A 26653-nucleotide genomic window follows, 5' to 3' on the forward strand; every position below is an offset into this window, starting at 1 on the left:
TTGAAGCAATTTAAGGAGATCACAGAAAACCTAAATCAGGGCACCCAGATGTGGGTTTGAACTGTCGTCCTTCCAAATGCGAGCCCACCTGCGCCACCTCGCTCATTAACAGTTTTACTTTCTACATCTTTAGTGAATCCCAGAATCAGCACCTGCACTTCATCAGCATGACAAAGCAGTTCTAATAAATTATGAAACAGAATAGCTGGCCTGTGTTTATCTTCTGGAGGTCACACATTTAGTATTGCTGATTGACACATGCACATCGTCTAATCAAAAGAATTTGGACAACCTAGTAATTGGCATTAACATGGAGTGTGTCCACCGTTCCCCTTTATGACAACTTTAACTCTGCTGAGGAAAAGTATTTTCTTAAGAGCAGTTTAGGGACCACACATTATCCACAAAGGAACACACTCATGCTGTAAACCACCTCCTCTTTACTTCATTGTTGCCCCTACGCATGATGGTTTCCAATGCTCTCCAGGCATTCACCAAACTTGAAAGCTTCCATCAGACCGCCTCATAGTATATCATGATTCATCATTTGTTAACAGTTATTCCGCTCAGTGGCTTCGCTCTTTAGACCACCTCAAGAGTCTGTTAGCACTATTGAAATATGAGGAGCTGCTTTATCACTGCACCCCATTCTTTTTAACACCCTAAGCATAGTCACTACACTAGCTGAACTGCTGGGAGCATTTGGGAACTCAAGTGATTCCTTCCTCAGATTTCATGAGGGTTTTAACAACCCCTCTCCACACTGCCCGATGGTCCCTGCCTGTTAGTATATCAGTGTCTGCCTGCATGAACATAGCTTAAGTGTCACAATTGCCGATTTCTTGACAGACTACGATCTGGACTTAAATTCTGCTTACTCTCATGTGGCCCTTGTTTTACTCTACAGGTCTGCACTGTTAACTCATTGTGGCCACTTTTGGATTTACCACACGTTGTGCGGCAAACTCTGAAATATTAACCACGAGCCAAACAATGAAATGTTAAACAACAGACTGAACGCATAAATTTTAATACAGCTAGAAATGTTACAAGGTGGCTAATCTTTAAATAAAAGGCAAGATAACATTCTGTGCTGGTCCTAGACAAAATTTCATAACACAAGTTTGCTATTTAGCACTAGAGCTAATTTACATCTAAATCCACACAACTACTGTATAATTCACATTTACATGCCCGGCAGGGGGTTCTTCGAAGAACCTTCGTGCTATTCCTCTACCGTTCCACTCTTTATGAACATGTAGCAAAAATTAATACTTACAGCTTCCTCCAATTTCTCTTATTTTATTACGATTTTTCTCTGTGTAGTCTGGGGGAAATATATTTTTGCATTCAAAGGAGAAAGTTGGCGATTCAAATCTTGTGAAAAGATCCTTCCGCAGTAAAAAATCGGCTTTCTTTTAATGCCTGCCACTCCGACTCGCTTATCGTATCTGTCACACTCTCTCACCATTATCACAGAAGAGTAAAAGAGTTGTGCATGGCGGAATTGTGCATATACTCAAAATTGAGAAGAGACTGTGGAGACAAGAGACCCTTTAACATTTTCTATTAGGTATTAACTGCATTTTTTAAAAATTCATTTTTGCACGGTGAATATATGAAATCTATGGAAATATATAACAAAGCTCCAGTGCAATGGTGCACATTTGTCCCAGAATCGAGAATCTTCCTAGAGATATATCTCGCGTTTTCTCTACAAAAGCTGTGGCAGATGTGGAAATTATCTTGATGTTCAACTAACGAATGAGTTCATACCAACTGTAAACACGGTCACAGTTCAATACAATAGATTACAGATGGCATGTTCCACTGTCGTGCAATGTCTGCGAGGCCTGTATTACACTATCAAAAATGTCTGACAAATCTTTTAAAAAATCCAGAACCATACTAACTTTTATAAAAGATGAAATAAAAGCACGCCAGTGCACTGTCAACTATTTTATACATTTTTATTGAAAATCTTTTACAAATTTATTTTACAGTGTATTGTGTGTGTAAAGCAAATCTCAACCTCAATTCAAAATATTGAGGTGCAGATGTGCGATGCCAATTTCTTGGTCTCATTGCACACTTTTTATCTTTCTTATTCCATTCAATTAAAACGTTTTCAGTTGTGCCTGCAACCAAGAGAGCACTGCTTCATCACTTTCAGACTGTTGTCCTCTGAGAGAAGCCTTCAGGGGTCCAAACACACAGTAATCTGAAGGAATGAGATCAGGGCAGTATGGGGGATGCAGTATGACCTGAAATCTCAATCTCCAAATGACAGCAAGAGCTGTAGCAGCAGTGTTGTGAAAGAAAATAACACCTCCAGATAGAAGTCCTCTGCAGCAGCAAAGTATTGCCGACTTCAGCTCGTTCTCAAAGATGGTGCACTGTTTTACCCCACTGCTGAGTGTGCTCCAAAATTGGCCCACTCGTATCTCAAAAGAGAGTGAAAAGGACTTTACTGGCAGAGGGCTGAGATGAATTTCTTCTTGGCTGGAGAAGATGTGTGTTGCCATTCTGAAGACTGCCTTTTGCTTCTTGGTTCATAGTGATGCACCCAGATTGCATCTCCTGTAACGATACATGTCAGAAAGTCATGTCCTTGAGTGTTATATCGTACCAGAAAAGACGTGGTGCCTAAACATGCATTATCTTGGGTTCATCAGTGAGCATCCTAGGCACTCATCGTGCACGCAAGAAACTGTACATGAGAATCTCACTAATAATAGTATGGAGCGGATCCGACACATACTCAGTTCCCTGGCTAAAGCGCGTACAGAAATACACAAGTTCTCATGAATCATGTTGTCAGTGTCACACATTCCTATCAGTAACAGCCGTGCTGGGACGACTAGTGTTGCTCATCTGCGACTGCCATACGTCCACATTTGAAGTCATCTATCCACTTGCATTCTTCTCTCACTAATGCAGCTATCTCCAGACCTATCCAACATCCTCCTATGGATTTGTCAAGGTTTTACAACCTCCAGCCACAAATATCATATTACTGTTTGCCGCTGTTCTATGGTACACACAGCTAGATTCAAAGCCATTCAGTTCCAGCAGTCTTTCCTATTCCGCCTGTCATGCCATATGTCAGCATATGTTGGAACCTTCTCAAAGCGTGTACCTTCACTTACCATGAATTTCGAATTCCTGACGTGTTGATTGCATTTAATACTGATAACTTGCTGTTACGTTTTGAATTGCCCTCGTAATTCACTACATGAGTAATCATTCATCATATCGACCTCCTACGCAATTTTCTTCAACCTGCATTGTACCAGGCTACGTGCAGGTATTCCATTACACGACAATACATAGCACTGCAATTCATGCACAATGTTAGCACTAATCACACACTTTAAGCTTGTGTTTGATATCTTCCATACTCACTGTACCTCAAAACTCTCAGCCGTTTGGAGCTCTTAGAAGCAACAAGGAAGTTTCGGACAGAGGAGAAGAAGTACACCACATGGTAGGTAGGTGCTTGTGCAGAAATCCCCACAAACAGTTTTCAAATTTTATGCAATTTAAGACACGCAGTGCTGACAGCTTCATACTGAACGTTTGTCGAAAAGTGGTTCAGTTTTGTACCACATGTTTCATTTTCTTAAAAACTATATTTACAGTTTACACTTCACTCATTCTCACAATTTTTTAAACAAAATACACTTCTGGACACTACAATTGCAACACCATGAAGGTAACATGCAGCAAATGTCGTATTACCATGAAGTGTACTACAGTCCATTTAAAATTATTTAATAGTTGACACATGTCACTTTGTGCTGCAATGTTGCCACACTGGTGACACACAAACGCGGCATATCACTTTACAAGTGTTGAAATGCTGTTCATGTAACGCAGAGAGATGTTGGATGCTGCAGCCATCAGGTATGGTGGGAACGTGTTCTGTCCACAGCTGATGTTAAATGACCAATGACTGAAATGCATCAGACAACACTTTTGTAACACTGGCTTTACACTCTTGCCCTAACCTAATCACAACCTCTTGACGTGCAATATATCCGAGAAAACAGCAGCCAATAACCTGCAGTGGAACTACTTATCATGCTCACTTTGTTCATGGCAATTAAAGCTGCCCTGTATGAGCAACCTCAAGACAGTGAAAATTCAGTTTTGGCAAAAAAAAAAAAGGGAGAGAGAGAGAAAGTGTAGCATCTCGCTTTTGCTATGTGAGCTGATGCGATAGCAACCCGTGAGCAGTCCCTGTTGGAAATCATTTACAGGTTATAAGCGACACAGGCAGATTTCAAATGAAAAAAGAATGATAGGAAGAAAAATATTGGCAAGAGCAAATAAAAGTAAATACGATGATGAAAATGATGCAGCAGAAGATTAAAAATAAAAAAATACATTGAAACCAATTGATTAAAAATAATGAGTGTGTCATTGTGATAAAAAAGAAAAAAAAAAAAATTATCGCTCTATAGCATTCAAACCCACAACCCTTGCATTTCGAACTCTTAACTATACCACTTTTTTTTTCATTTGTTTTCCCAAAGTCCTTAGTAGTACTAAAACATAATGAATTACAATGTTACACCGTGCTATGCAAGAGGTTTTGGTTAGATAGATACATTTATTAATCTGTAGAACCAGTTGCAATGATCATTTCCTGCCTTAAAAAGTTCCGTTTCACGCCACATCGTATGAAATTTACCTACTGTAAACCCATCTCTACGAGAACGATAATCAAATAGGTGAAGCTGAGTCGTGTCTCATGCGAAAGAATCCAGTAGTAGTGGCGTGTATGAAATGTGTGTTATTTCAATGCTATCATTTTGTGTGTGTGGTTTTGGATGTGTTTACCGCATGTGATGAAATGTGAAATAAAAGGGCCAGACCCTGGATTCAGGATCCACACACGACAATGAAAAATGTCGGGCAAGGATTTGGAAGGGAACTGACCGTTTGTTGTGACAGTTTGGGAACGGTGAACAGTTCGGTCACGAGTCAAGCACCCAGATTGGAGGAAGACACATCCAATACGCGAAGTATGGCAAATGCTGAGATGGTTCCTTTGAATGGGCACAGGCAGCTTCCTCCCCATCCTTCCCTAATCTGATGGGACCGATGACCTCACTGTTTGGTCCCCTACCTCAAATCAACCACCCAACCAACCACATGAAGTCTCAACTATCCAGTAACTGTAATCAGACTATAGATACTCGAATATGCGAAAATTAGTATTTCAGTACAACCACAAAAAGTAGATAGGAGTAAAGCAATCTACATTTGGTGTATGAGGAAACATTATGCAGCAGGTTCCCCAGTAACGATCACATTTCAATGACGGTCGGTTGGTTGAGAGTTCATGTTTGCCTCGTGTAACAAGGAGAAAAGTCTACACATGTCACAATTAAGACAGCGGCAGGATTGAGTCTGCAGTTCATAATTTGACAATACTGCTGCTCGCATTATTCAGTACCCCATGACTAACACGGGTCAACTGAATTACTGGTTTCAGTAACTATCGTTGCAACTTCCCTCACCTCAGTTATGTGTACAGCAACACGATGGATGCACCTATGTATAGTGCCTATGAACACAAACATTGCCAGATTGCAATGTCATCGTCATATGTGTCCTGAACATGTGTTAATCATATGCAATAGGGTACAAAACACAATCAAATCTGGCAAATTAGGCAGCATCTGTTACATTCTGTTGTATCAGTGACTGTGTCTATCTCTGAACTCTGGTATTGTCCTTAATTGAGATAAAGCAAGACTGCACATTGTGCTTTGTATTCTGAACTAGATCAATACAGATAGAGTACAACTGTAGGCCTGGCCAGCACATTCTCTAGATGTCTCACCCACTGACAACATTTGGTCACATGGTGACTAAAGACTTGCACACAACCAACGGCAAGCCACCACTATTGATAAACTCCAATATGAGCTGAAGCAGCACTGAATGATGTACCCAGATCAGTCAACCAAGCTCAGTTTGATTTGATGCCCAACTGGGTTAGTGCCATTTTTGCTGCCAAAAGGGGTAGCTTTGTGTACTCAAATTCACACCCTGTAAACCTTCAAATCACCTAAGAATTTAATAACATATTTTTCCTAAGACACAGAACATGTACAATACGTAAAATTTCATTATTTGCTTTCATTCCTGGTATTGCTGTCTCAAAGCCTAGTAGTGTACGATAGTTACTATACTTGGAAGCACAGGTATCCTCCACCTTACCAGTATGCTTTATTCACTAGAACATTCCTACCTAGTCCTTACCTGGCAGATGTCACAATCCTTTGTGTAAATAAGTGCTTCAGTACCTGCCAGTCTGTGTGTTCAGCTCCTTTGCTAGTCACCGTGTCACCGACGAGAAGTAAAAATCTAATCTTCTTTTCTTTGATGAAACAACATTTGTAGCAATGACACCTTCATCGTTGAAACCTCATTTTTAATTCTGTACTTTCATCGGACACCAATACATAGTTATTAAAAAATATGCCCCACTTTTATTAATATTTGTTTCTCCAACTACAAGCTGGATATGAATAATCAATATGCAGCTGAAAACAGGAAGTGTTCAAGCTTGCAAACACAGGTTATAAATGTTCACTGTGCCTCCCTTCCGCTGCACAGCAATCATGCAGCCCTTGCTTCACTCATTGCAGACACATTCTGGAAAGTTTAAACCTATGGCTTATTCTTTTCCTACTGGGGGTTCAATCCTGAATTAGAGATAAAATACCCTCTGCACTGAAACAGCAGACTCACTTCTTCCGAACTTGTGAACACAGATAAATTTATGCTGCATGGCAGCCATCTTATCCTCAACTGTCTGTTGACTTCCTGTTTGTAAAGGCTGTCACAGACTCCATCTCCAAAGAATTCAGAAAACAACACAGGATTAAACCAACAAGAAAGGTGCATGAATATCTGAACACTGCAAAAGACCTAACCTGCCACTTGCTGCAGCAGCTATATATAAAATACCTTGCAATTTGTAACAAAGTGTACACAGGAACTACAAAAAGAAGCATTAACCTCCACCTAAGGGAACACAAGCAATTTTCGGCTGAGCAAGACTGATAAATCAGCATTAGGACCAGGAAACCATCACATCCATTACTCTAAAACTGTGGTTTTACCAAGATCTAATAATTACAACACCATGTACAAAGAGACCATAGAAATTCAACACAAAAAGAGGAGGGTAGGAATTTAGACTATTTGCGGGGCTTAGAGCTGAGTAAAACAGAGAACCAACTCTTCCCTGCTACAAGCTCCACAATATGTACAGCAGGAATTGCTATCTTACGCAGGGGTCTGATGACATCACAAAACGACCATTTTGTGGATAAATATAAACAGAGCACTTGCCCGCAAAAGGCAAAGGTCTTGAGTTTGAGTCCCAATCTGGGACACAGTTTTAATCTGCCAGGAAGTTTCATATCAGCACACACTCCACTGCACAGTGAAAATTTCATTCTGTAAATATAAACAGTTCAACTTGCTGAACTTGTATAAGTCTGTAGCAGCTTTCCGAGACATTAAAGCCTAAGATAATGTCTCCAGCAGTGGAAGATGAAACGCGAGGCAGAGAATTATGCCATGAACCACAGTCTTCTGCTCATAAAAAAAATATCAGGAATAATACAAACACCAGTCGTGAAAGCCTACATTCTATGACTACAGAAGTAGTTTGCACAACTAACAGCAATCTCAACTTCAAACCATCATGTTTCCAATAGTGTGTAGATTATTCGTATCCAATTTATGTTTGAAGAGTGGAAATGGAAAATGTTTCAACGTGCCTTAAAAAAAAAAAAAAAAAAAAAAAAAAAAAAAAACACACACACATTTTCAACAATATTGTGTTATCGATACTCAAATGCATGACCCTAGACTTGTTCGAGGTGTCAAATTATGGGAAAAAATGTTCAGAATATTCATGACTTGAAGGTACATATGATCACCATGCCAAAACAGTCTTCTTGGAATATGAAAATGCTTCTGAAACATTGTCAATGCAGATGTGCAAGATCTCCAATTTCTGCACAGTCTAAGTGTCCCATACTCAGCCATTTCAAACAGCTATAAAAACTTCTTATTTTGAAGCAGAATAATTGAAAACTGTTAGTGCATTCAAAAGAGGAAACACCATGGTAGATGTATGCCATGCTGTACCCATCTGAAAGTCTAGCCATGTTTATTAGCTGCAAAACCGAAAGACCTGTGGATGATGACAAACAGAATTCAATAATGAAGGATGCTTTTTTTTTCATGATTTTGTAACTTTTTCCTCTCATACAAATATAAATACATGAGAAATAGTATTTGCTGACTACTGTTCAACAAGCTAAAATATTACTGCTATATTTCTGTACTATTATCAGAAATAAAACTTAAGTGCCCATATATTAATGGCTCTTGGAACAAAAGTGTTCTTATTGGCACCAAGAACCAGTCAATTTCCTGGTATGGCAATAGCATTTAGAATGTTCTTAATATTTTTTTTTTTCCTAATTTGTCTCATATTTGCAGTAATGAGATGGGAAGCGTAATTCTGTGATATCCGAATACCTTATAAATCTGTTGGAAACAATTCAGTAATGTACAAACAAAAGATACTGTATTTGTTGGCATATAAGAGACAATGGTGTACAAGAAGTGCTCCATTTTTTAGAGAAAAAATTTCTCACTTAATACCCTAGTGAAAAATAATTATACGACATGTACCTCAAATATCTAGGCAAGATAAATAGGAAAATGTGTGTCTTTTTTACTATGCTCAGAGATGATCTATTTTTCAAAAGTGATTTTTTTTAGAGAACTGCACTGCACTGCAATAAGAAATTGATTTCCAGGCGGTGACCTGTCAGTACGAAGCAAACAGAAGACGGACCATACTGCAAGGGTTGCTTGTTAGTCTGCGAAATAACTGGTACACATCTGTAAGTATCTTTGCAGTTTTAACTATATGTTGCTGTTAGTTTTATTTTTCTTCCTATGCGTAATAATCTGTAATACTTTTTTAAATAGTTTTCCTGCCTTTATTTAGGAAACCATTTCCCAATATGCAAAATAATATCAGAAAAAAAGAAGAAAATAAGAGGGAAGAATGGTTTTTATTGCTTTTGTGTTGTATGAAAAGCACCACTCACTTGCAGACTAGAAAGTTTTAGAAGTAATCAGCACCATTACTCTTCTCTTTAAAAGTAACAAAGTTTCTTTGTTCTTGAACACACAACGTATCACAAAATATTTTCTGTTATCTGGCAATTTTTGTCGAGAATATAACAGAGTAAATCATCAGCATTTTTAGTATCTGATCCATAAATCTGCGACGATAATGTTCTTTTATACTGAAGAACACCCAAGTTGTGCCATAGATAACTTTGGATGCACTTAGAAATAACATGGACTGAACAAATTACTTGGACTTTAACACAGTATTGCAAATACTCTGCATGACCCTATATCACAAAGTACTGTTAATAAAAAGTTTTATGAAGTACATAAAACTGATGGTTTGCAGGAAGAGAAACATCTCCACCAGCACAGATCTTGGTTACAGCATACGATAAGTAGCTGCAGAAAGTCACATACAAAGTTGAATAGCTATAAACAATATGCTATGATACTAAAGTGAATCATTTATGCTCACTGTAAGGGGAAACATCACAACCAACCATAATAAGCAACAATGTAATCTAAACCCATAATTATATGACAATAACACACTAATGACTGATTAAGAAAACTGCCAACAAGATGAAACATTTCAGCATTTGACTAATCAATTTCATATGAACATCCAGAAAATGTATTTAAATTGGATACAAATTTGTGTTCCATTACAGTTTTATCGTAATTTTTTTTTTTCTCTCTCTCAATGTTTGTGAGCACAACATTTCTATTAGGAAGTTGATCCAATTTCCTGTGAGTGGTTATGTTTGTCACACTCATAGAAGACAAACTATTAGGAAGGATTTTGTATTACTCAGACATTCAACAGTTATGGAAATCAGATTTTTTTCATATGTATGTCACAACACATTTCTAACACATATTTACCTCTTTATTTCTTAACAACACTGCACTACAAGAACTTAAGAATATTTTTGAATCCTACTTGTACGAGTACCTTTCTATATGGTTCAAACTACTCAAAATTTCTGCTGTAGTATTTGTTAATAGCTTGTAGTTTCTCAGCAATTTACATGTCACAGTGTATTGTGCGCACTTAAAGGAAGGATATTACTTTCATTTCCTGTCTTAGTGACATTCGTTCTTAGCATAAATTCGCTTTCTTCCCTGATTAATACTCAGCACCTTCTTCTCTCCTCAAACTACATCACAATTCTAACTTATTTTATTTTCTTGTAATTGTAAAACATATACAGACTACGTAACCTTCCACAAATTCCATTCTAATGCAAAATGACTCCGTACAACAACTCAGGAGTAGCACAAACGTACAAAGACCTTTCCAAACATCTGTGACTACCATTCTGAATTCAGTCACATACAGAAATTGCAACTGTTCACATAACCTGAGATTCTTATTCTCGATAAAGTCCAATATGTAAAGGGATGTATTCATTCACATTTATGAGATCTACTTTCACACTTGAACAAAAGTATTCACCACACAAACTCAACAAAAAAGCATAGACAATCTTCTTACATTTGCACCAAACACAGCTACCAGATACTAAGTAAATAGTTTATAAATCAGTCTTCTGGTAACAAAAAATTGTACTTAATAAGCACCAATAAAAATAATTTAAATATCTTGCGCTAATACACTACTAAGAAACTGTCCTTTTGTTCTAAACAACATTAAAGAGTTTCTCCTGCCAATTCAATGTTCTTGGGGACATAAAATAGTGTATCTTTTCTGAGAAGTTCTCTGCTGATGACGGCAGCATGCCCAGTAAACTTGGTGCTAAAAGAGTTTTGTAAACATATAGAATCTGACAGGCATTTCACTCTCTTACAATGAGAGAGTGTAGCAACCGCCAACTATCAGTACAATCAAGACAAATACATACAAGCTGGTTGCTCAGAAATAATACAAATATTTCTTTCCATCAGGTTAAAAACGAAGCCACTCCACTGTGTGGCAAGCGCAAATAAAGATAGTGTACATCACTGACAGCTATAACGAAATAAACACTATCACTTTTGGAATGCCACGTGCAGAGTCAATACAATGCATAACGTGATCTGCAATATTATAGCTCATTTTACCTCTGTATGCTTGCTTGTAAATTGTGATGCTGCCCACTTACTCATAAAAACCAGCAAATGTCTACCACACATTCAGAATGTTTCGGAAGTGCAGCAAACTCATGTTGCAGATCAGAGGTACGTGTTGAGACTGCCGAGTGAGGAACGGTTGCCGTCCTGCGCACACCCTTCAGCAGCGGAGCCGAGGGGTGCGCGCCACACACGTGATCAGTGACCACTCGTCGCACCGGGTGTGCCGCTGCCTGCTTTCAGAGCCCTGCGTCCTTGCCCTTCTTCTGCCTGGATCTGGTAGGCCAGGGGGTGGATCTTGAAGCCGTACAATCTGAGGCAGTCACGACAGGAGTATTAGAACTGTCAAGTACATAGCATGAGAAATGTGGGGAAAAAAAAAGAACAACTGTTCTTATTTCTAGAGACTGAAAAGTGTTAATGATTTGTTTTGTGAATAAAGTACTTCAAATATCTGTATCAAATTCTGAGTTATTTTCCTGTCATCAGTAATGACACTATGGAAATGATACTTCTATCAAAAAATGTGATTCAATATTTGATAATAATCATTTCCATTTGTTAATACAGATAGAATTTAATAATAATAATAATAATAATAATAATAATGCTACCAGTGAGATTCAAACTAGCAACCTCTATGATTACATGAATTCTGCACTGCACACTTAACTAGCAGTGAACATCTTACTAAGGCACAAATGTTTCATACTTAACAGTGATTCTTGAAACACTTCTAATCTTCCAAGGCGATTCCTTATCCCCCCCCCCCCCCCCCCCCCCGTTCTCTCTCTCTCTCTCTCTCTCTCTCTCTCTCTGGCAGAACTGTGTCTTACTCTTTTAGAAAATTGACGTCCTGGCACTGACACACTGACATAAAGGGGTCTTTAGCCCATGGGATAAGTGCAAGGCAAAAGGAGGAGGGGGTGGGGGTAAAATAATTACTGCCTTATTTCATTTTATACAGAACCTGACATTAAAATCTACCATACAAAGTGTGACTATGCAATAACAGGACTACTGCTGTGAAAAAATTTATTTCAACAACATACATATCTAGTTATTGTCATCCTCAATATACTCCCCTCCTCTATCCCTATACACCATGCAAATTTTCCATTGATGGAAACGGTGCTGGATGTCCTCCTCAGTGAGCTCCTCGATGATGTGTGCCACTTTTCCTTTCAGTTCTTCAATGGACTGAAATCTTGTTCCTTTTAATGAAGATCTGACCTTCGGAAAGATAAGAAAGTCACATGCTGCTAGGTCAAGAGAATACGGTGCGTGATCAAACAATGGGATGCTGTCCTCCCTAGAAACTTCTTAACACACAATGTGCTATGAGCCAGTGCATTGTCTTGATGCAGAACCGACAACTTGTTCTTCCACAGTTCAGATCTTTCTTTCTTATTTTCTGAAGGAATCAAGCAAGAACCTCGAGGTAGTAATGCTGAATAGTTTGACCTTCAAGAACCAAGACGATACACAATTCTCAGAGTATCCAATTTCGACTTGCTCATTAGAGCTCTTTTCGCTCTTGGTAAAGTTGAACCCTTCTGTTGCATGGAAAGACATTTTTGTTTCTGCATTATAAGCGAAAAACCAAGGTTTGTGACATGTTACCTATCTTTCCCAGATATTAGAATCATTTTCAACGGCATTCCAAGTATCAAGGAGTACAAACTTTTTAAGAATTTATTCTTGTTCAATTGTGAGAATTTTCGTCACCAGTATCGCATCAATTCAGAGGCTGTCAACAATGGCCTGCACGCTGTATATTGTTGAAATTCTTTATACAATCATAGGAATAATCAAGCTTACCAACCATGAAGGTGAAAGAAGAACGTTCAATTTTTTAATGGAAATTCACCAGACTTATCAAACCACCCTTGTATACCGCAATATAATGTATCATTACTGTGGACCTGCAAATCTGTAGAAAAATTTTGACTTCCATTACATCTTCCATATAAGTATTCATTAACTATAAAATTTAAGTTTTAATGTGAGAGTGAAAACCAGGTCACGTCTATTCTGGGCAACACAAATGACACATTCCAACAGAATGTGAGGACATATGAAACATAGTGTGGCTACACAATCCTTGTCAGCAACATACATCTGGCAGTCACATTCTTTCCCTACAATAGTATCTGAATGGAGGCTGCATTAGAAATGACATGCATAACAATAACATACATTTATCATACTGATCTGATAATTGGGACCTTCATTGGCAGTTAGAAGAGGAAACCTCTACATCTACTCACTCTGCAAAACCACTGTGAAGTGAATGGCAGAAGGTACTTTTTTATCTAACCATACGTTAGTTTCCTTCTGCTTCAGTAGCATACGAAGCACGGGAAGAATTACTGCTTAAACGTCACTGTATCATCCGTAACTAGTGTTATCTTGTCTTTGCAGGTGCTGCTGGAGTGATGCGTAGGGGGATGAAGAGTGAAGAGCGTCTCTCGATTGTTCACTTAATACTAGTTCTCAAAATAATGTAAACAGGCTTTTTCAAGATATCTGGCATCTGTCTTCAAGCATCTGCCAATTCAGGTTTTATGACAGTTCTGTGATGCTCTCTTACGAATATCACAAACTTGCTACTATTGTGCTATCAACTGTATAATTTTAATTTCCCCAGTTAGTCATATCTGTTGTGTGTCACCAGAGCAATATTCTAAGATGGGAGGCAGAAGTCATTTCAAAGTAGTCTCCTTTCCAGGCCAACTGCATTTTCCCAGTATCCTGCAATGAACTGAGGTGTGCCACCTGCCTAACCTGCAATTTTGCCTAAGTGATCTTTCCATTTAATATCCTTGCAAACTGTTAACTCCAGGTATTTGTACTAATTGACATATTTCAACTGAATGCACTGATGTGGTAGTTATAGGATGCAGTAGAGAACTGATTATCCAAGTACTGTCAAATGAAACATAACTGAAAACATTCCATCTGGCAAATTCCAAGTTGCATACATGAGCATTCACACGTTCCACTGTCGCTGGGCTGCTCAGTTCCACAGTTTACCCCTCACTGGCAACTGTCACTGCTGCTATTCAGTGATGACAGCTGAACTTTCGCTTGTGACAGAATGTGGCGCTGTGGTACCCTTTTGCAAGCGTGACTACATGTAAACAAGTTGTTAGCATTTGAAGTCCAACAATTTTTTTATTTTGTTTTTATTATCTAGTTGAGCCTCTACGGACTGTGTGGTAACAATTTAATTTTAGTGTATGTCTTGTTCTTGTTCCAGCTTTGACTTCCTGCCAGTATCTTCTGAGCCCTCCAAGAAGTGCCTGTTTATGCTCTTCGGATAATGGTCCTCATTGTCTTTTGGATGTCGATGCCATTTTAAAACCTTTGTAGTTGTTGACCAATCTTCTAAATTTGTTCCTGTCACGAATTTCTCTTTCTGAGATACCAATCTGCCCAAGATCTTTTTCACATTCTTTGAATCATCTTGGCAACGTTTTCTTAGATTGGATGAAACTCCATATTCTTTTAGTTAGTCAGTCACCATCCATCCTCATGAGATGACCGTAAAATAACAACCGTCTCTTCTTAATGTATGCTGTGATAGGTTCTGTCTTACTGTACAAGTCCTCATTTGCTCTCATTCGCCATTGTCCATCAACCCATCTATTACCTAGGATTTTCCTCAATATCCTACACTCTCACTTTTCCAGCTCCTCAGCTTGACCTTGTCTATTCATGGTCAAAGTTTCAGACGCACATAAGCCCTCAGGTTTTACAACTGTATTATAATGTCAGAACTTGAACCCTATACTCAGACTTTTTGTTATATGCATTCTTCGTCAGGTGGTATACTTGGTCTAACTTCCTCATCCTGGCATTAATTGCTTCTTCTTCTAATCCATTCTCATAGATGACTTCACAGAGATACCTGAAATTCTTAACTCGTCCGATTTTTCCCAGATTGGTGACCATCCATTCACGTCCATCGAAGCTGTTCGTCATATATTTTGTCTTTTGAATGGAGATCTGGAGTCCAACTTTTTCAGCAATTTCTCACAGCCTATTGATCTTGTTGACTGCTGACTATGTTGTTAGCAAAAATGGTCAGGTCATCCGCACAGGCCAAGCTGTCAATGTAAACCCCTTTGTTCTTAGGACCAAGTCTGAACCACTCTTCATCTGTTTCTTCTTGAGCTAACAACTTTCTCTAATCTCGAATGACCTTTTCCAAGATGCAGTGCAGTTGAAAAGGAGTGGGGATAGTCCATCTCCTTGTCTTATGCCCGTTCTGACTGTAAAGTGTTCTGATATCACACCCATAAATTTTATTTTTGACACTGTGTTAGAGTTCATTTGATCAGCTTTCTTGATGTATCATTTAACCCAAACTCTTCCAAAATATTCGTTAATGCCTGACAGTCGGATGTCATATGCCTTCTGAAAATCAACAAACAGGACCACGTAGATATTTCCTCCTGTTTTTTTGTACCCGATGATGTTCTTAAGGTTAAAGATCTGTTCTGGGCAAGAACAATCCTTTTGGAAACCAGCTTGATACTCCCCAATCAGTTGCTCAAGATGACCTTGTATTCTGTTCTGTATTGCTTTGGAGGGAATCTTAAATGGAACAGATACTAATGAGATGCCCCTATAGTTATTGCTAATCATTTTATCGACCTTTTTTGTGTAGAGGCTGGATTAACTCTGACTGCCATTCAGTTGGTATCATCCCAGTTCTCCAGATCTCCTCAAAAAGTTGGACTAGTACATCTAAAGTTTCATTATTTCCGCCACTATTGAATCCTCTCCAGATGCCTTATTATTCATAAGGTTAATGATGATCTCTTTGATCTCCTCTTTACTAGGTGGAGATGAGTTGGGTAGTTTGTGAATTGTGGCACATACAAGGAATCTTTCTTTCGGTTCATCACAGTTAAGTAGGTTTTCAAAATAATGAGACATGATGGTGCAGTTTTCTTTGTTGTTCAGGCCGAGCTTTCCATTTTCGTCTCTAAAACAAAGACTAGGGGCTTGGTATACTTTCAAATTGAATTTGAACGTCTGATAGAAGTCTCTGTCATTGTTTCTCCAGAAATCCTGATCAATCTGTTCTAACTGCTGTTTCTCATATAATTGCTTAGCCATTCATAGAGCTCTGGCTGCATATTTTCGAACTTCACAGAATACATCAAAATCTTCAGGTCTCCTGGTAGAGTTCCACTTTTTCCATGTATTTGTTCTTTCAGTTAGCTGTCAGGATTGCAGTATTAGATGCTTGTTGGATCTTGGAGACAATGTCTGTCCATTTATGGGATTGAAATGTCAGATGCTAGTGTTATTTTTCGAATACGTTTTGACTGATTTTGAGCTTAGCAATGTCATATTTATGAATTTTATTTCTGGTTTGCACAGCCTTATTGAGAAGGATGAAATTCATTTTGATCTTGGAGAGGTAACGATCCGAGTCAAACTAGGCACCTCTCTGTACTTTAACATTCATTATTTCCTTAATTGCTCTCCTAGAGATTGCTACATGACCAATCTGTTTCTCTCCACACACATTGCCTGGCGATCGCCAAGTCTTCGGTTTACTTGGCTTGTGTTTGTAAAATGTTGACATTATCTGAAAACTGAAGGATCGACACAGATTGAAGAGTCTTATACCTTTTCTGTTAGTCATATTGTGAGCAGGATACTTTCCAATTGTTGATATAAATTGTGGTTCTATTCCCATTGAGCGTTAAAGTCACCTAGTAGGATCTTTATGTTCTTAGATGGTATTTTCTCTAACTGTTCTTCAAGAAGGGCCCAAAACTGTTCAACTTTCTCAGAAATACAACAATATTAAACATCAAAAAGAAAATTAAACCCATTACATAATATGCAAGTGTACTTGCCAGTGAAGAGGGAAGCTTGCACAGAAAAATCGTGAAAATAACAACACCAGGATGACATACGGGATGAAGTTTCGAATTAGCGCTTTCCTTCAGACGATTCGTACGATGAACAAAGAGACAGTGTCATGCGAACCAGAGACCTGTGCACACCAGTTATACACTGGGGAGCCACAGGAAACTGGTACACCTGCCTAATATTGTGTAGGGCCCCCATGAGCATGCAGTGCCACAACATGACATGGCATGGACTTGACTAATGTCTGAAGTAGTGCTGGAGGGAATTGACAGCATGAATCCTGCAGGGCTGTGCATAAATCCATAACAGTATGAGGGGGTGTAGATCTCTTCTGAACAGTACGATGCAAGGCACCCGAGATATGCTCAATAATGTTGATATCCGGGGAGTTTGGTGGCCAGCGGAAGTGTTTGAACTCAGAAGTGCTCCTGGAGCCATTCTGTAGCAATTCTGGACTTGTGGCGTGTCACATTGTCCTGCTGGAATTGCCCAAGTCTGTCAGAATTCACAATGGACATGAATGGATGCAGGTGATCAGAAAGGATACTTATGTCAGAGTGGTGCCTAGACTTATCAGGGGTCCCATATCACTCCAACTGGCTCCATATCATTACAGTGCGTCCACCAACTTGAACACTCTCCTGCTGACATGCAGGGTCCACGGATTCACAAGGCTCTCTCCATACCTGTACACGTCCATCCACTTGATACAATTTGAAACAACACTCTGACTAGGCAACATGTTTCCAGTCATCAACAGTCCAATGTCTGTGTTGACAGGCCCTGGTGAGGTGTAAAGCTTAAATCTTGATAACCTGCCAATGTAATGGCAGTAACAGATCTAACAACTGCACCCGACACTTGCTGTCTCATGTAGGTCTTGCGGACTGCAGCAGCAAATTCTGCCCGTTTACATCTCTCTGTATTTGAATACTCACGCCTATACCAGTTTCTTTGGTGCTTCAGCGTATGATATTAGCTGCTCCAATGACCGTGCACGTTATTGGGTTTCTCCCAATTCACGTTGGATGAAGAGCCTTAAGATGGTTTAATGGCAGGCTGAAACTGGTTGCATAAATAATGTAATGCATTACTGATGGCTAAAGTTATTTTATTCTCAGTTCTGAAAGGATCTGAACACCAAGAACAGTGGGATATTGTCCAATTACTGCCTTTAAAACGATTGCCAGATTTAACAGCAATAAACAAAGTTTTAACACACTGAAGCCAAAATAGATTTGCAGAATTTTTTCCCTAAACTGTAGGTCTATTTCAATGGCCACTTTGAACTTTCAAAATCACACTGTGTGTGTTTTTGTAAGGCATGCATACAAAAAACTGTATGTACAGTTTTGTGTTAATTCATTGTTTCTTTGTTTCATATTCCTATGGCCTTGGGTGCAATATGTTTTCGTGAATGATCAGTTATCCGAACACGTCCCATCTCCAATTGTTTGAAATACTTGATAATCTACTGTACCACATTTCGGCATTTTTTGAAATATACAATTTTACATTTTTCAAAGAAAAAAAAGTTTTCAATCTTTGCACTAATTTGAAATCATACGAAGATTTGACTGGATGTTTGTGCAGCTTTCTCAGGTTTTACATCATTATAGACAACTGCATCACCTGCAAAAAGTCTGAAATTACTACTGATGTTGTGTGCCAAGTCATTAACCCTTTTCTGCTACAGATGTTGTCTCTGCATTCTATGCTGAGGGGAACTTTTGATATGGCCATACTGCTCACCAAATTCTGGTGCCTGTGCTAAGAGAGAGTGTTCCAGCCAACCCAAAATACTTATCATCCATTTTTTCAAGAACTATTAGGTGAAAAATTTGATTTTTGCACATCTTACTCTGATATCTTCACTCAATAAAGAACTGAATTTCTTTTCATTAGCCAACATGCTTACTGTGTTGCATCAAATTACGTAAAATACTACACGCAATTTTAAATAGTTTACCGAGGTAGACACTCACTGTGTAAACTTTGTGCATGATTGATTTTAGCTCTTACATTGCAGTGAATGACACACCTGGTGAATGACACAGCAGGATGCATATACATGTCCGCATCAGTGAAAGGTTTAATACACAGTATGAACAACTGTCCCAACACACTTCGCTACAGCATATCTGAAGCTGCTTCTGAAAGGAGGAGAACTGTGATTCTACTCCTGTTGCTACTTATTCAGCAGGATCGTGAAATGGACCCCCCCCCCCCCTTCCCTCCCCCAACATAAGGATGGATGTTTCATTCCTGGCAAAAAGCACTAAAGGACTGTGGGCCAAACAGGAAATGATACAATCATATCAAATGGTTTAATGAGAACAATTCTGTAGCATTATTCTAAAACTTAAGACATCTTCACAATGGGTCAGTGGGAGTGAAGTGCCAGGCAACAACTACAAAGGTCACAGGTTCAATCCCCAGTCACTCCGAGGATTTTAATCTGTCACCTGTCACTACCTTCACCACTGGCTACATTTATTACTGTGAATTTGCCAAGATGTACAGTGGTTCAGGATCCATGTTAAACTATGGGTATGCCTGTCAGAGTTCAAGAGTCAGAGGAAGGCAATACACTGTGGTGTCCGAACCAACTTTCAGGTTTTTGCTTTGTTCTTGTAAGACATATTTTAAAAAATTACCTTGTAGAATGTTGTATAGAAACTAAAAACTTATCAGCTACCACAACTGATATCTTTTTTTTTATATCTGTAAGAGGAAAGAAGATAATTTTTCATTTTAATGCGACATACCTTGGAACAAATTGTTGTGTTGGTTTCGGTGGACGACACTCTGGGTGGACCATGAAAACCATCTGAGGAAATGATGTTCCAAAGAAAGCTCCATCCACTTTGTGATGTCTAGTGGATTTTGGAACATACACATCATTAGACTTTGGGCAGTACAGTTTCACCATTTCTTCTCCAGGAATGTCTGACAAACCTATGGAAAATAACAGTATCATATTAACATTCAGTAACAGGAGGAGATAATTTCTTAATGGAAAAATCTGAATTTGAAAGCTTTGGAAGTTTTTTTGTCTATATATAAACTGAACCCAAGACATTTCAAGAAAGCATACTAATTCAATAAAATAGCAGCTAACTCACCATATGTAGCTCTCGAGCCATGGATGCACGAGGGTTATTCCGATAGTCAGTTCCATTAATATACATATAAAAAAATGCCAGTGGTTTTTGCTTGTTTCCAGAGATGAAAAAATGTCTTGGGTTTCAGTGGTTTGAAGATGATGACAAGTTAAAGGAGAGTGTCAAATTGTGACTCAGTTCACAAGTGGATGAGCTGTAACTTGTTTCCCAGTATGACTAGTGCCAAAATGTAGGGGGAAATTATGTAGAAAAACAGCTTTAAGCTGCATGTAATAAAAGCTTTTTATGTATTAGTGCTTTTTTTTTTTAAAAAAAATGTATTTACTACGAATACCTATCATATCACTTGAAAACATATAATCATTGTTCAATTACACTGCAATCTAAACTTTCACAGATATTCCAAAAAATATATTTGGACACAGCAGTCATCCTCACATACAATCAAGAACAACCTGAATTGGAAGTTACACTGAATAAACTGAAAGTAGTAGTTCTGAATTACCAATTTCATCAATCTGCATTGGATTCATGATGTTTGAAGAAGTTTGACTTCTCTTTCCATTTTCTAATGTAGTGTCACTGCATCAAATTTCTTTCCTGATCCTTTCTTGGTGGTAGCAGCAGGCATTCAAATTATAAAGGGAACAACCAAAAACAGTCAGACATACTATCTGGCCCCATACATGTGGGCAACAGCTCAGGATCACTGTCATACCAGAGTGCACAAAATGTGTGCGATAGGGCAATGGACAACGGCAAGGGGTGGTGTATCGCATCATGCTCTGGCCAGAAGCGCTGAGCATTGTTCATCTATAGCGTGCACTTAGATGTGCAAGTAGAACATTTTAGCACTGATTCATGTTGGTTCAGATTAAAACACTTGGCCATTTCAGTGGCTATGGGAGTTACCAGAATAACCCCCCTCCCCCTTCCCCGGGAGTTCAGCTAGGAACTGTTTGATCATCCACCTTACAGTCCTGACCTTATTCCCATTGATTTTGATCTTTTCTTGCAGTTCCAGAAATTCTTGTTGTCTGCTCAGCATTTTTGCAATAACAAAAAGCTGAAGATGACCAACACATGGGTTAATTCCCAAGTGGCAGATTTCTATGGCACAAGAATACAAAAGTTGATCCCACAATATGAAGAGTGTCTTTATTTTGATGATGATTTGAAAGTAGGGAAACTTAATTTCTGGGAGATCAGCCTAAAGCATTCAAAGCTTTTATAACACATATTATGTTAAAAAGTTATAGCATTAGTTTTCTAACCACATATATCTTTCTTAAAGTCTCCAAAGCTGTGTTAACCCTCGAGTGGCTGCATCAATTTTTGTAGCACAAGCAGGTGGGCAGCACACTTTGTACACATTTAAAGAATAGCTGTCTTCATGATACCAACATAAACACGAATATGCAATATCACAGTCTAGTTTAATTAAACGACTGTAAGACAAACTTACACTATACGAGCTAAACACTGTTCAATTAAAAATAAACTTTCACTATATCGCTCTGACGCAATGTGCTAGTCCTACCCCACAGTAATGACCCACTCAAAGCAGTAAGCAGTGCAGTGCAGCTGCACCCAATCACAGCCAACCGCTCATTAGGTTGCTAATTATCTCTTCTACAACTCCCTCTTTGTGGGATTCTGTCACTAGCTCAGAATCTTGGTCATCACCTTGCATGGTCATACATTTTTTCTCACCTAGCATGTAGTTTATTTTATATTACTGCTGCTCATTTGGACATGACAGCACAACTGAGCACTGGGTTAGCTGAAGCAATACCAAAGGAACAGGATGGGCTCACAGTTGTACAGCAACAGTGGAACAGTGCAACACAATGTTATTTATGGTTGGTGCACTTCACACAAAGGTGCGCCTGCTCGATGGGTAAGAGTGAATTCTTTACCCTGATTAACAAGATTTGAAGACACTTATTTCTAAAGATGCATTAATTATTTTGTCCCTAGACTATCATTGGAACAAATAATTTACCATCTTTTAAAAATATGAATAAGGTCCTCAATTAAACTATGCTTCACCAGTCTGTTTGTGTTCTGTGAAAAATAAAGGCAAAAACTGGAGTGAGATTAGTGGATGTAAGACATGCCACTTGGAATTTGATAAATTACAGACACAGAAAGACTTAGTTTATGTTTTATTCTCCACTCTTATTTTTACAGGCAATCCAATGGAAGGATTATTATCAATACAAGAGATTGCTCTCCTTAAGACTTGCAGACATGTATGCAAACTGCCACAAAAGGAAACCCAAAAAGTTTGAAACATAGAAACATTCTTTTGAAATTCTGTCTGTAATAGAGAGTGTTTGAAAATTTTTAGCCTCTATCATGCAGCACTTCCCCAATTTCAGAGGGCAATATGGGTAAGCAAAAGAAGTGAGCCCAAACATGCAGACAATGTGACTGGGAGAGGAGTGATGGGCAGGGAATGAGTTTCATCTTCCTCATACACTGCAGCCAATATTCCTACATTTCACACTGGCCAACTACTGCCACAATGGATTACGAATATTCTTTTCTAAAATGAACGAAAGAAAAAAAAAAAAAATAAGTACCTGTCTTAATGTCAAGAGCACAGATGGAAAGCCAGTACTAAGCAAAGAAGGGAAAACTACGGTGGACAGAATGTTAGAGGAAGGGAAGAGGAAGAAGATGAAGATGAGATGAGAGATACAATACTGCAAGGAGAATTCAACAAAGTACTGAAAGACTTACATTGAAACAAGGCCCCTGGAGTAGACAATATTCCCTTAAAAGTTATTGAGTTTCTTGGGAGAGCCAGCCATGAAAAAACTATTCCATCTAGTGTGCAAGATATTTGAGAAAGGTGAAGTACCCTCAGACACAAGAATAGTTTGAAAATTCCTATTCTGCTGGTGATAGGTGCTGACAGGTGTGAATAATACGGACAATCAGTTTAACGAGTCACAAATGGAAATACTGCACTGATTTTTATACCATACAGAAGAATGAACTGGAATACTCTCTTTCAAATTCTGAAGGTGGCAGCGTTAAAATACAGGGAGCGAAAGGCTATTTACAATTTGTACAGAAACCAGATGGCAGTTATAAGAGTCGAGGGGCATGAAAGGGAAGCAGTGGTTGGGAAAGGAGTGAGACAGGGTTGTAGCCTCTCCCCGATGTTATTCAATCTGTATATTGAGCAAGCAGTAAAGGAAACAAAAGAAAAATTCGGAGTAGGAATTAAAATTCATGGAGAAGAAGTAAAAACTTTGAGGTTCGCCGATGACATTGTAATTCTGTCAGAGACAGCAAAGGACTTGGAAGAGCAGTTGAACGGAATGGACAGTGTCTTGAAAGGAGGATATAAGATGAACATCAACAAAAGCAAAACGAGGATAATGGAATGTAGTCAAATTAAATCGGGTGATGCTGAGGGGATTAGATTAGGAAATGAGGTACTTAAAGTAGTAAAGGAGTTTTGCTATTTAGGGAGTAAAATAACTGATGATGGTCGAAGTAGAGAGGATATAAAATGTAGACTGGCAATGGCAAGGAAATCATTTCTGAAGAAGAGAAATTTGTTAACATCGAGTATAGATTTAAGTGTCAGGAAGTCGTTTCTGAAAGTATTTGTATGGAGTGTAGCCATGTATGGAAGTGAAACATGGACGATAACCAGTTTGGACAAGAAGAGAATAGAAGCTTTCGAAATGTGGTGCTACAGAAGAATGCTGAAGATAAGGTGGGTAGATCACGTAACTAATGAGGAGGTATTGAATAGGATTGGGGAGAAGAGAAGTTTGTGGCACAACTTGACTAGAAGAAGGGATCGGTTGGTAGGACATGTTTTGAGGCATCAAGGGATCACAAATTTAGCATTGGAGGGCAGCGTGGAGGGTAAAAATCGTAGAGAGAGACCAAGAGATGAATACACTAAGCAGATTCAGAAGGATGTAGGTTGCAGTAGGTACTGGAAGATGAAGCTTGCACAGGACAGAGTAGCATGGAGAGCTGCATCAAACCAGTCTCAGGACTGAAGACCACAACAACAACAACAACAACAACAACAACAACACAGAAGAATGGAAAAACTGGTAGAAGCTGACCTTAGGGAGGATAAGTTTTGGTTCCAGAGAATTTTAGAAACACACGAGACAATATTCACTTTACTACTCATCTTCAAAGATAGGTTGAAGGATGGCAAACCTACATTTATAGCATTTGTAGATTCAGAGAAAACTTTTGACAATGTTTACTGAAATAAACTCAAATTCTGACAGTATCAGGAATATAACAGAGAGAATGAAAGATTATTTACAACTTGTACATAAACCAGACAGCATTTATAAGAGTCTAAAGATATGAAAGGGAAGCAGTAGATGAGGAAAGAGAGACCCCTTTCCCCTATGTTATCCAATCCAATACACAAAGCAAGCAGTAGATGAAACAACGGGAAAGTTTGGAAACTGAATTAATGTACATGGAGAAGAAATAAAACTTTGAATCTTGGTGACGATACATTCTATGAGTGACAGTAAAGGACTTGGAAGAGAAGAGCAGTTTACTGGTATAAATAGTAGCTTGAAAAAGAGGTTAAAAGGTGAACATAAAAAGCACAACAGTAATGGAACGTAGTCTAATTAAATGAAACCATGTCAAGGGAGTTAGATTAGGGAGGTAGACACTAGGAGTAATAGATTAGTTCTGCTATTTTGGCAGGGAAATAATTATGATGTGACCTAATCGGTCCCTTGTTCCTAATAAAACAATGCCATAAGTGTGAGAATAAAACGAACGAAACATATAACACAAAACAGAAAGAAAGGAAAAGCCACAGGAACGAAGGGAAGGCAACGAACACTAAAAGGAACAGAAGAGGACAAGAAAACAACAGAGACGCTAGAAACAGAAGAGAGTAAAACGTGAAAGCAGAATACAGTGGCTGGCCAACCACGAGAATAAAAAGGGAAAGCTAGCCACTCTCCAACACACTAAACCCTCCACCCTAAAAGCACTAGGGCGGAGGACACAGAGGGACAAAGGACACGCACTAAAACCTACATAGAAGTATAAAACCCACTCTCACAGATAAAACATAAAACTTAAGCTGGTCTGGAGGCATTGTCGCCCAACACTGAAGGCAGGGTGCTGGGAAAGCAAGAGATGGACGACTGTCATTTGGGAGCCACAGCGACACTGAGGTGGGTCCTCGCGACGGAGTAGGTAACCCTGCGTTAGCCATGTATGGCCAATGGGGAGCTGGCAGAGGACAACTGATTCCCTGCGAGAGGCCTGCATGAAACACTTCCACACACTCATAGTCTGCTTGGTGACACGCAGTTTGTTGTGCGTGCTTTTATGCCATTCCATCTCCCAAAGCCGGAAAACCCTGTGGTGTAAGACAGAACGCAGGTCAGCTTCAGAGATGCCTATCTCCAGAAGCGGTTTCCGTGTCGCCTGTTTGGCCAGTCTGTCAGCAAGTTCATTGCTGGGATTCTGACGTGTCCTGGGGTCCTCACAAACACCACGGAATGGCAGGACTGTTCCAGAGCAAAGATGGACTCCTGAATGGACGCTACCAGAGGGTGGCAAGGGCAGCACTGGTTGATAGCTTTCAGGCTGCTCAATGAGTCAGAACACAGGAGAAATGACTCCCCAGGGCATGAGTGGATGTACTTAAGAGCATGAGATATGGCAGCCAGCTCTGCAGTGAGAACACTGCAGCCAACTGGCAAGGAGTGCTGCTCAATATGTCCTCCATGAACATTCGCAAAGCCCGTGTGACCACCAGCCACTGAGTTGTGTGTGTAAACCACTTCAGAGCCCTGGAACACATCAAGAATCGAGAGGAAGTGACAGCGGAGAGCGGCGGGGTTCACGGAGTCCTTAACGCCATCCAAAAGGTCCAGACAAAGCTGCGGCCGAGGCGTACGTGAACGGACCGCAAGTAGAGGTGATAAAGGGAAGGACTCCAGTTCGGAGAGCAGGGACTGCATGCGAACCGCAATTGTTTGCCCCAAACTGGGCCGCTCATGCAGGAGATGGACTGCTGCGGGCGGTAAAAGGAGACGGTAATTCGAATGCTCTGGGGAACTACGAATGTGTGCTGCGTAACTGGCAAGCAGTTGCACTTGTCTGATCTGCAGTGGAGGGACACCAGCCTCCACCAGAACGCTGGTCACCGGACTCGTCCTAAAAGCTCCTGTCACTAATCCAACCCGACAGTGGTGCACAGGGTCGAGTAAATGCAACGCTGAAGGTGCTGCTGAACAATAAACCACACTCCCACAGTCAATTCAGGATTGGACAAGAGCTCTGTAGAGCTGCAGCAGCATAGAGCGACCTGCACCCCAATTGGTGTTGCTCAGGCAATG

The 26653-nt window shown here is 39.4% G+C and overlaps 1 protein-coding gene and 1 long non-coding RNA gene across 7 annotated transcripts in view; one reads left to right on the forward strand and one right to left on the reverse strand.

Annotated features, from left to right (window-relative positions):
* Positions 1-11473, forward strand: part of LOC126210214 (uncharacterized) — a 31501-nt gene extending 20028 nt beyond the window's left edge. The window contains exons 3-4 of the long non-coding RNA XR_007540622.1: positions 8862-8948; positions 11361-11473. This is a non-coding gene — a long non-coding RNA (uncharacterized LOC126210214). The remainder of the gene's footprint in view (positions 1-8861; positions 8949-11360) is intronic.
* The window catches only part of LOC126210211 (casein kinase II subunit beta-like), a 66171-nt gene continuing 48679 nt past the window's right edge, over positions 9162-26653 (reverse strand). For all 6 annotated transcript variants that reach the window (XM_049939396.1, XM_049939398.1, XM_049939395.1 and 3 more), the window contains exons 5-6: positions 19926-20115; positions 9162-11572 (exon numbers count right to left, since the gene is read on the reverse strand). In XM_049939396.1, the coding sequence (XP_049795353.1) occupies positions 11458-11572; positions 19926-20115 (305 nt within the window). In that variant the 3' untranslated portion in view covers positions 9162-11457. The remainder of the gene's footprint in view (positions 11573-19925; positions 20116-26653) is intronic.

Source organism: Schistocerca nitens, chromosome 10 (genome assembly GCF_023898315.1).
Source record: "Schistocerca nitens isolate TAMUIC-IGC-003100 chromosome 10, iqSchNite1.1, whole genome shotgun sequence".
Classification (NCBI taxonomy): Eukaryota; Metazoa; Arthropoda; class Insecta; order Orthoptera; family Acrididae; genus Schistocerca; species Schistocerca nitens.